Source organism: Monopterus albus, unplaced genomic scaffold (assembly GCF_001952655.1).
Source record: "Monopterus albus unplaced genomic scaffold, M_albus_1.0 scaffold63.1, whole genome shotgun sequence".
NCBI lineage: Eukaryota > Metazoa > Chordata > Actinopteri > Synbranchiformes > Synbranchidae > Monopterus > Monopterus albus.
In genome coordinates, this window is record NW_018127943.1 from 275,975 (window position 1) to 287,486 (window position 11,512).

Genomic DNA, 11,512 nt, shown 5'->3' on the forward strand with positions numbered 1-11,512 from the left:
AGAGGGAGGTCTGGGCATCTTTGCTTAGACTGCTGCCCCCGCGACCCGGCCCCGGATAAGCGGAAGAAAATGGATGGATGGATGGACAGTTTTAAAGTCAGATGTAAGGACCGGTGATGCTGCAGCTACGAGAAAGGTTAATGTTTCTCTCTCAGCAGTGATGCGAGCACACATTCAAGTAAAAGAGCAGTTAATCACGATTTCCCCGTTACTGTGAAAGTGTTTATCACAGATACACCTTTCCTTCGTCTGACCTGCATGTTGGTGAAGAGGTTATCTGAGCCGTGGAATCCACCGCTGCAGTACTTGATTTCCCTGGGGTTACTGAGAAGATAAAATAAAAACGCTTAATCTGAGGAGTTACAAGAAAAGCAAAGAAAGACAGTGGAAATCAATGAAACACCTGACAGTTACTTTTATGTTTCCAGCTTATTTTGAAAAAATTAGCTCATCACATATACTTTTTATTTTAGGGTCTGAGAGTTTAATGCATCTAAAGCAGGAGTTATGCTACAGTGCAACTACAGGCTGTTGTTTGTTGCATCGCCAAATTCTTCAGCCTGATGCAGTTTTCCAGGATTACATGTTTGCTATCCATCAAAGTTTGTATCAAGCCTCTCCAGCATGCCATGTTTTATTCATTATACATGACTGCTAACACTAATTGCTGTAAATGTTTCAACTTCAGTCTGGCTAAAGATGCTTTTTCCCCTCATAACCAGATGTGTTGCACCGGTTTCCATAATTCACGAGACTTCTCGACCTCCGGTCAATTAGTACAACAGGTACAAAAATACAGTGCAAGAGCTCACTTGCAATAAGAAAGATTTATCCTGTTGTTGGCCACTTACAGTGCTGCCTGCCAGCCCGGCTTCATATAAAGGTGTCCCCTCTCTATGCGTTTGTTGTTAGCAAAGTGCATCCTTTTGGGAAGGTTTTCTTTGAGGTATGGCTTCATTGGCTGGTCAGGGGCCCTGCACTTCAGAACAGACACAGACAAGGAGAATCAACACTCAGCAGAGAATGGATCGGGCCATTTGACATGAAGTTAAGCAAGCAGATCATTTTCTTTCTTCTTCAAAATACAAGAGTGGCATTTGGAATACTTCGCATACCGACAGGTTCTTCACCAGGCCTTCATAGTTGACTGAGGAAAGAAACAGGACACGGTCACACACTGCTTACAAATAAGATGATGCTGCAGTGCTAGTTTTACAATATGGACTGGAACTCACAGGTGAAGTAATCCTCCGGGAGGCGAGTGGGTCTGATGCGAGCAGCCGGGCCTTGGATGACAGTAAAGCCGTCGGTATTGGCCTGGTAGGTTGACACATATGCTGCCTTTTTGCATGTAGCCTCCTCCATGCCTGTGAAAGAAATAATAATATCCTCGGTTTTTCCAATAAATGGGGTGGATATGACTAATTTCCTTAAAAACATGGCCACGATAGCATGAAAACAGAGTTTGTGAGCCGCTTCTGAACATTATTTTAAGAATCCATGACTTTGCTCTAAGCTGAAATTGTTTCACTTCTTCCCCTGCAGGGTTACAAAAATTCATCTACCCTGAAAATATTAGCACTTACTTTATCATGTCCATGATTTTACAGCCAGATATTTGTTATTGTATAAAATCTTCTCCTGGAAATGGTATCTTTGATGGAAACTGGGCCACTCCCATATACAGCCAGGGAAAAAATGATTTGAACCCCAGCTGATTTTGTACGTTTGCCCACTAACAAAGAAATGATCAGTCTACAATGTCAATGGTACAGCTGAAACTTGAACCTTTGCTGATCATTCTAGGAATGTCTGAAGTTGCTGTATCTTTGACCAGACCGCAGCAGTGCTTCCTCTCTTATTGTATTATCATTGCGAAAAAGTTACTTCTTATGTACTGGAAGAAAAAAGATACACCTTTAAAGTTGTGGCTTAGTAATCTTGCAAATACACTTTGCCTTGAAAGAATGAGGTACACTCTCTCAGACAGACTTCCCTTTTCCAATAAAATCTGGATGCCTCTTTCCAATTTTCTTACATCTACAGTTAACTAATCAGACTTGTATGTGGCAACTGGGGGCGTGGGGGGGGATGGATATGTTTTGCTTCACGAAGTTCTATTGTTTTATTTTTGTTACTTGTAGAATTGAAAATAGAGCAAGAAAAGATTTCTTTATGCTTCATGCTTGTACAATCTAAACCTTGCTCAATAAAAACTTGATGGAAAATCAATGCCCTGACTGAGGGAAGGAGGTTCTCACCCAAGATTTGACGGTACATGGCCCCATCCATCCTCCCTTTGATGCGGTGCAATTGTCCTGTCCCCTTGGCAGAAAAACACCCCCAAAGCATAATGTTTCCACCTCCATATTTGACCAGGTGGACGGTATTTTTGGAGTCATAGGCAGCATTCCTCCTCCTCCAAACACGGCGAGTTGAGTTGATGCCAAAGAGCTCGATTTTGGTCTCATCTGACCACAACACTTTCACCCAGTCTTCCTCTGAATCAGTCAGATGTTCAGTGGCAAACTTCAAACGGGCCTGTAGATGTGCTTTCTTGAGCAGGGGGACCTTGCAGGCACAGCAGGATTTCAGTCCTTCACAGCGTAGTGTGTTACCTATTTATATAATACTTGTGTTAGTTGTGTAAGGATGTAAGGCTGAGCTCAGTGTGTACGGAAGCTTGATCTGTCTCTGGCGCAGGCAAGAATATCTTGGGCTGTGTCCCCCTTGATTAACTTATGGGTCAACATCCTGAGTGACTTCCTCCTCAGATAAGGAATGGATATATTGTAGCTGCAGCTTATGTGAACTGTTTGCGTGCTCTGTTCAGGTTTAGAAAAAGGAAAGGTGCGCTAGATCAATGAGACCTAGAAGGTCATGTACTGGACATTTTTAGACAATGCTCGGAAGAAGGTGTGTGAGGGTAGCTGGCATGCAGATGCACATGCAGAGCTGTGTGAGTATGAGCAAAAGAAGAGAGAGAGAGGATGACCATGCTACCGTGAACAGTAAACCACGTACTTTTGGGGACCCAGCTGGCTGGGGCGGGGGGATGCTGACTGACTCGGGACCGACATCCAATGACCTGACTGACTTGAGCAGGGGGACCTTGCGGCTACAGCAGGATTTCAATCCTTCACGGCGTAGTGTGTTACCAACTGTTTTTTTGGTGACTATGGTCCCAGCTGCCTTGAGATCATTGACAAGTTCCTCCCGAGTAGTTCTGGGCTGATTTCCTCACCGTTCTCATTATCATTGAAACTCCACGAGGTGAGATCTTGCATGGAGCTCCAGACCGAGGGAGATTGGCAGTTAATTTATGTTTCTTCCATTTGCAAATAATCGCACCAACTGTTGTCACCTTCTCACCCAGCTGCTTGGCGATGGTCTTGTAGCCCATTCCAGCCTTGTGTAGGTCCACAATCTTGTCCCTGACATCCTTGGAAAGCTCTTTGGTCTTGGCCATGGTGAAGAGTTTGGAATCTGGATTGATTGAAGCTGAGAGGGCTCCCAATGTCAGCTCGTTACCTGTATAAAATACACCTGGGAGCCAGAGATCTTGCTGACTGATAGGGGATCAAATACTTATTTCATTCATGAAAATGCAAATTAATGTACAACTTTTTTTGTAATGCATTTTTCTGGATTTTTTTGTTATTGTTGTGTCTCTCACTGTTCAAATAAACCTACCATTGAAATTGTAGACAGATCATTTCTTTGTCAGTGGGCAAACTTACAAAATCAACTGGGGTTCAAATCATTTTTTCCCTGACTATTTGTTGTATAAATCTGCTCCAAAACTTGCCTTAATGTGAGAGGTGCTGTCGAAGCCTCCTGTGACCCAGACTCATTGAACAGCACTAACAGCAGTGCAGAGATATTAGCTTCTAAAAGGTTTTGAGCAGGATCGACCTCTCTAACCAATCAGAGATGTTCAGTTATTTCTGGTTAATCAGTAAATTCTGTTGCATTGTCATTGCTTGTAATTTCATAACAACAAATATCTGAAGCGCTGGACAGAGCGTGAAGGAGCGTAGCAGATTGTAGTAGAACATAGAGCAGAGTGGATTGATTAAGCATTTCATGCTAGTGTTACATACTGTAGCTTTAGGAAGACTGCAGAAAGTTTGAAAGTTAATAAAGAAATCCAAAGAAAAAGACAGATGAAGAAAAACAGTTCATTGCTTAAAAAGTGTCCCATTTCCTTTTCCACTTTTCTGTGGTTGTTCATCTTATTTTGGCTTCTCAAACTGAAATATAGAATTCTCTCCTCTATTACTGATTACTTTGATTTTTTTTCTGTAAATGTATACCATTAACTGTATCATAGCTGTGTGGAGAGGGTGTAATTATCTCACCATGATCTGACACGATTATCAAGTTAAAACAGTTCTGCAGGTCTCTCTCTGTCAGGCCGTCCATCAGCATGCCCAAAATCCTGTCCACGTTCTCCAAGGCCGCAATCACCTGAAGCCACAACAGAGGTTAAAGTTTAACAGAGTCAACGTGTTAATGTGGCTGGAAAGCAAAGTTCACCAAAACTGTAGCATGGAAACAGTTTAAAATATAAGGACCTTAAATGACTTTGTCCACATTGCTTATAACTTAGACTTTATTAAATGTGCTTTGGTTTAACGTTTGAAATGAAAGGGAAAAAATTTTAAGTGGCTCCAACTGAGAAAAATCACCAATTCCTTTGACGCCAGCTAAATTAAATGCTAGATAATATTTTGATTAATCAATCATTTAAGGCCATTTTCAAGCAGAAATGCCAAAATTAGCTGGGTCCAGATTCTGAAATGTGAAGATGTGTGGCTTTTCTTTGTTTTATATGATGGTAAACTGAATATTTTTGTATTTCAAACTGCTGTTTGAACCAAACAAGCAGTGTGAGGTTATCATCTTGGGTGTAAGACAATTGTAACGAGCAAGCTTCACAGTTTTCTGATAATTTATAGGCTAATCTATTAAAAACAATCAGCAGGGTGATCAATAATAAGAAAAATCTCACAGGTACCAGTCATATCATGCAGAATTACAAGCAGTGTTTCACTTAATAATATTAACTAGTTACTTCACAGCTTTGACTACATCTCAGTCATCATCAGTCGATGGATTTTAAACACTCCCCTCCAAATAGGACCATGACTGAAGGCTCCAGAAAGAAAATGCAAGTAAGTAGACCTTGAGCTAAGATTTTGTGAAACTCCTAAAAGGTCAATGATGAACTTTCCCACCATTTTATTTGTTCTGCCTAGTCTGTTGTTCTCTCAGGTAATTAATCAGATTATAGTTTTAGGTGTTTAGTGAACTAACCTGTCTGCTTGCTGGACCATAACGATGTCCTGAAGAGTCAGGTTCGTCCAGGTACAGAGTGTAAAAGTCGGGTCTAAAATCACCGAGGCCACAGATTAATGTCATGTAAAGTGTTTGATGCCAAATAACATGCACAATAAAACATGTCATACCTTTGTCCCTCAGGTAAACTGAGCCACTCAAGCACAGTCGACACTCTCTGCTCAAATGAAATACTCCTGTGCACAAAAACACGGCACAGTGTCATTAATAAAGATCAATACACCAAGATTTGTAGCCATGACTTTAAAAGCATGCGACATAACGGCATCGCTCTTACTTGTCATAGAGCTTGTAGAAATCTGGGAAGGTGCCATTGATGGCTACGTCCGAGCCCGGCCAGAAGAAGGTTCCTGTTTTTAGTTTCTGATGGCTGGCAGTGATCCAGACCTGAAGAGAGGAAAAGGAAAGGAAGGCAAACAAAAGAGGATAAGAGGAAAGGAAACACATAAGGAAGGAAAGGAACAAACAAAAAAGAGGCAAAGAAAAAAAAGGAAAAGAAGAAAGAAAATGGAGGGCCACAAAAAGGAAAGGATGGGAGAGGGAAGGAGATGAAAAGTAAAGAGGAGCAGAAGAAATCATCATCTAGGTGCATGATAAATTCAGACAGATTACTAATCAACTCATTCATCACATCAGCAGTGTTTTGTCCATAGAGAAATAGTGTAATAACTTAACAGTCAAGCGCGATGGTTAATTATACTGCACATTTTAATGATAAATCAGTACCTGTAAGACCAATCTGTCATGAAGTAAACTTACAGTCATTGTTTATCAGATGCACTGAGCTGTACTGGATTAACCATCATTACAAAATTATGCATTCCTGGAGAATAAGTCACTCAAGAAAGTCATCCATTTCTCCTTCCCTTTTGAAAAGACAAAAGTACTGCTGCATGGTGTATTTTAAAGGAGAGTAGCCTGTCACACAGCTGAGGAATGAGATTTACGAGGCTTTGAAACCACAGAGCGTCTAAACAAGCCCTTGCAGTCTGTCACTTAGCATGAGCAGAATCCAGTTATAACACATTTGGGCTTTGGAGCTTCATATTTACTGAGCAGTACATTTTCACAGCTCTACTCAAGATCACTTACAGGCTCTCCTTGGTACCATTTTGGGTTGACTTTCTCCTCACTTTTCAAGCTGAAGAAAGCATTTTGAGTCACGTCATACATCTTGTTGTCCACAATCCCGTGAGACTCGGGATAAAGACCCTGCAGGAATCAGGAGGTGAGTGAAGGTAAGCAAGCAAGCAAACAAAATTTATTTATATAGCACCTTTCTACACCTACGTTACAAGGTGCTTTACAGTAAAACAAAAAATTATAAAAATAAAACCAGATAAAACACATGTACACCATAAAACAATAACACCAAAAATGCATAATCAAAACAAATACTGTACATCAATCAGAAAAGATTGTGAATACAAATGCGTTTTAAGGAGTGATCTAAAAACAGTCGGGCTCGGAGCAGATCTAATATCCCATGGCAGACCATTCCACAGTACAGGAGCCCGAACCCAAAGGTGAGCTGCTTTGACTCTGTGGCTGTAGGGATTTACAGTGATTAACTTCTCTCTCCCGTCTTCAGAACCTAGATATGACTGGTAACCACAGCAGTTTATTTGAACAACTTTAAATACACCGTGTTAAAAATAAATCTTCTGTACTTTTATCAAAGTAGGAGTCTGCAGGACTTGTAATGGAATACTTTACATTGTTGTGTTGGTATACGAGTTCTTTTACCACAAACGAAACATGTCAATGAATCTGGCAGTTTTTATCCAATAAATCAAACCTTTGTTCTGGAAACAGATCACACACACACACACACACACACACACACACACACAAAAACTTACAGTCACGAGGGTGTAGTGGTTGGGGAAGGTCTTTGTGGGGTAAGCAGGCCTCATGTATGGGGTTGTTGTTCCGATCTTTCCTGCAACACAGTAATGTTCAGTCCCACCAGGATGCTGCATAAACCTGGAAGAGCTGTGGAGTCAGTGCTGGCAACTTACGTAACCTGTTGATGACAGGAAGGTGGCTGCTGTGATCTTTGAGGTACCCTGCTCTAAAACCGTCCAAGGACACCAGGATGAGGGGAGGCTTGGAAAAACTGAGTGGGAAGACAAAGAATGATACTTTAACGGGACAGTGAGGTGGGTCTGTGAATGGAGACTGTTATTTACTCAGCAGGGGACATGAGTATCTTTGGCCACAGTAATGTAGAGGTAGTGTTATACAGTAGGTCTGTATAGAGAGAATACAAAGAGGCTCTCTGACTGGGTCAAAACACAGACACAGAGTGGCATGAAAAGAAACAGGCGCCATTATTAAGTATTCATTAACTGATGTTTAAAAAAAAAGGAAAAGAAAGAATGGCTGGTTATACTGTTTTATCAATATAGGTGGAATTAAAAAGGCATTCATGAAAAATAAACTACTAAAAAATAGATAGTTTAAAGACTAATGAATAACTAAATAATGGAGTTTCAAAATCAGTTTTAAAAAAGCAACAACTATTAATTTAATTCAATGAAAAACATTGTAATCAGGAAACTGGAAGGGCAAATCCTTAGTCCAGTTCCCTTGGCATTTTTATTTACAATTAAAATGAGTTTGGTCCTTGAAAAATAGTCTAAGAACTTGTAAAAAATGAGCATCAGCATTTCCCAAAAGTTTTTTTCCCCCAGTATAAAGACCACATTAAAATAAGTATGGTTTACCAGCAGAAACAATGGAAACCAACCCAAGAGAATGAGTGACTTTGATAAATAAAGTTACAGACAACCATTTTTCAAACCAAAATGGCTTCAATTGGAACCACAACTTTTCTTTTCCATTGCCTAATGGTCTGTCTGGGGTTCCTCCCATACCAGAGCGGAAACACACACATTCACCAACACGACTGATTACTCAGAGTCATTAGTCCAGCTTCGATAATAGAGAGTCATATATTTAGGTTATTTACACACTTCTGAAACAATCTTCCAGACTGTGACATCAGAGCCAGTTTAAATTCCCCTCAACTGTCTACTGGGAACAATAGTCTCGACTCAGGGTAACTGTGGGCAGCACAGCTGGATAGTTTTATTCTCAGCACTAAAAGATATTGCACAAATAGGAAGAAATGTAGTGCTGATGTAAATTAAACTCTCTTACTTTTGAGGAATTATTTCATATTGAAACTACAACAGTAAAAGGAGAGCACTGTATTACCCAGCTGGACACTGTAGCTGTTGATTTACTTCAGAGGTCAACTTCAGCCAGAGCTCCCCTGATGCTAAAAAAAAAAGGAGGAGTGTTGTCAGTGAAATACAAGTACATTTCCTGTTCCACAGAATGTGCAACAGCTTTGACTTTAACACACAATAATGATGTCAGCAAACACCAAAAAAAACTTGTGTTAAAAGACAAAAGGTACCAGCAGTAGTTTGGAAATGTGCAAGACCTGTGACTATAAAGTGATTCAAACATTAAGCTGTCAGCACATTTTTACACTTTTACGGTAATGGTGAACAAAAACACATAATATTTTCCAAAGAGTAAGAGAAGCAATGACAAAAACAGAAATGCATATCTAATAAATAGCTAACACTGTGCTAACTTTGGCAGAAATGTTCATTTAGGATCCCACTGCTCATGGTGTGGTGCTGATTGAGAAAATTGGTTTCCAGGGGTTTTAATGTCAAATTTAACAGGACTGTTGAAACATGAAAGTGCAATGTATGCACAATAAAACACTCTGTGCATTGACTAGACTCAGAGTTTGAAGGCTTCCCGTTTTCCTGCCAAGTGACGTTTTTCAACTGAACTTTGGAGCAAGATGACAACACAACTCTGTGAATCACATGAATATGTTTCATAAATAGCCCAAGTGAGTAACAGCACAGAAAGATTCCAGGAACAAACAGAAAATACTCTGGTCACCATATTTTTAAGTCAGAGCTGGACAACATGTTCACAAACACACACCCTCAATTTCATGGAAGCTAAACTGGTAAAAACTGCTTTTGTTAACAAAATGAGATCAGTGAACTACTGACCTGCTTATGTTTACATAGCCTAAGGCCACGCGTGCACATCAGACAAGGCACATCCCTCCCTTAGAGACATTTAATTTTCTTAATCTGAGACTATGTAAGTGAAATATATAGAACCGCAGCATCCGGCAACATGCACAGATTTAGTAGACGTGTATTAATAAAGGTTTTGGTTATGTGGGGGCTGTGTAACAAATGTCAATTCAACTGTCTGCTCACTTTGGAAGATGTGTAGTTTGTGCAGCTGTTGAACTGTACTGCATTTAAGATGCTCCTGTTATTAGCTGCAGGACTGTTGTGGCCTATTAGACTGCATTAGTTTGACCTGTTTTGTGAGTTTCTTCTGGCCCAGTATACACCTGGATCCTTAACAATCATGACAGCATGATCATCAGATGCTATTCCCACGCCTGGGTCAATTTTAGCGCGCGCACACACACACACACACACACACACACACACACACACACAGGTAATCTGGATCAGATGTGGAAGTAGCGTATGACAATCATGCCAAAGACCCTGGTATCTTTTGGGTAGAAGGAAACAATTTTGTTATCTGGGCTGATGGTGGGCAGCTTTTGCCCACTGCTGCCAGAAATTACACGTTGAGAGCAGTGAGACTGAAACAAAGAAGTAAAGTTGTGGGCCATAAAACCACATGCTTTGTGGGACAGCAGAGTCAATAAATCTCTGAGGCTCATTACTACAAGTGACCACTTTCATGTGATCTACAACAGTGCAGAGCTGACAAAACACCTAAAAGAAACTCATCATATCCTCTGTGGACTTTCTCCGAGCATCTGGAACAAATTAGAACTTTCCCACAGACAAGGTGACACCAAGCAGGAAGCTGTGGGCCACCTCTTTCACCTTTCAAGCAACTGCCTTGTCAAGTCGGCTGCTGACTGAACATATGACAGAGGAAGTCTTAGCATGTTGGTGAGAAAGCCCCTCCTCACTGCCTCTCAAGGCCAGCGCTGTGGTTTGGACCAACACGGGGACACTCTGTCTCAGGAGACAAGTTACTGTGGTCTGTAATGCACGGGGAAACCCGCTCTCAGCATTTAACACTACACACTGCAAGTCCGGGGTTATTTATTTTGATATCTTTTAATATGATTCCAAACTTCTTATAGAGTAGTGTTTATGAAAAAGTAGAAGTTCTAATAAAGCTGCATAGATGTGAATAACTCCAAAATAAGGGTCTGAGTGAGTGAGAAAACTACATTTATTCTTCCCATATGGCTTTTATGATAGCTGGATAGGAAATAATGCCACAGCAGAGAGAGCACCCCGCCCAGGCCGGGGACAGCTGCCCACAGTCACCACCACAGCCCCTGAAATGGAAGAGGGGTGTTTTGGCATGTTGGTTTGCAACAAAGAGTGCACTGATACTGCTGCCCACGTCTGGCCAGAGGGAATGTATAGCTGCAGAAAATACACCAGCTCAGGGGGAACATTCCTGTCTCACTTGTATTTATGAAGTGTTTTGCTAAAGCAAAAAAAAAAAGTGGTACCACGCTGACAGAAACAACCTGTGAATAAATCATTAAGTTTTATGAGATAACCTCCGTCTCCCCTTCATTCTCCTCTCTTTCATCTAGTGGCTGCTTGGCAACTTGACTCTCCTTCACTGCTGCTCTAAATACTCCAAGTTTGGAGTTTCTGTAATCTAAGATTGCCCGCCTCCCACTATTGTAGCCAAGGAATCTCTGTTCCCTGTCAACAGCATGATGGTGAGTGAAAACCATGCCTCACAAGATTTTTGTGTATAGGGAGCACTGTAGTTTAACTCAGGCTGTGAGTGATCAGTCACATTTTGTGATCAGATTTATTTAAGGTGCGACTGACTTTTTTGCAAAGGTCGCACTGGATGAGACTGCAAAATTAAATCAGGTAAATCACCTGGGGCCTATTTCAAGAAGGCGGTTTTGTCGAAACTCAGAGTTTGTTAACCCCGAAATGAGGGAAACTCTGAGTTTTCGGTTTCAGAAACGGAGGTAACTTAAACCCGTGAAAGCGGGGTAAGTTAAACCCGTTTCACAAAGAGAGGTAATCTAAACTCAGAGTCAGTTACTATGGCAACTTACTCTGTGAACCTA

The 11,512-nt window shown here is 41.0% G+C and overlaps 1 protein-coding gene across 1 annotated transcript in view; it reads right to left on the reverse strand.

Moving 5' to 3' along the window:
- enpp1 (ectonucleotide pyrophosphatase/phosphodiesterase 1) overlaps nucleotides 1-11,512 on the reverse strand; it is a 28,434-nt gene that overhangs the window by 10,716 nt on the left and 6,206 nt on the right. Inside the window, exons 3-14 of the mRNA XM_020603865.1 lie at nucleotides 8,584-8,647; nucleotides 7,383-7,480; nucleotides 7,224-7,303; nucleotides 6,454-6,573; nucleotides 5,639-5,748; nucleotides 5,472-5,537; nucleotides 5,320-5,392; nucleotides 4,362-4,470; nucleotides 1,236-1,367; nucleotides 1,116-1,147; nucleotides 852-979; nucleotides 255-324 (exon numbers count right to left, since the gene is read on the reverse strand). Coding sequence (XP_020459521.1) covers nucleotides 255-324; nucleotides 852-979; nucleotides 1,116-1,147; nucleotides 1,236-1,367; nucleotides 4,362-4,470; nucleotides 5,320-5,392; nucleotides 5,472-5,537; nucleotides 5,639-5,748; nucleotides 6,454-6,573; nucleotides 7,224-7,303; nucleotides 7,383-7,480; nucleotides 8,584-8,647 — 1,082 coding nt within the window. The remainder of the gene's footprint in view (nucleotides 1-254; nucleotides 325-851; nucleotides 980-1,115; nucleotides 1,148-1,235; nucleotides 1,368-4,361; nucleotides 4,471-5,319; nucleotides 5,393-5,471; nucleotides 5,538-5,638; nucleotides 5,749-6,453; nucleotides 6,574-7,223; nucleotides 7,304-7,382; nucleotides 7,481-8,583; nucleotides 8,648-11,512) is intronic.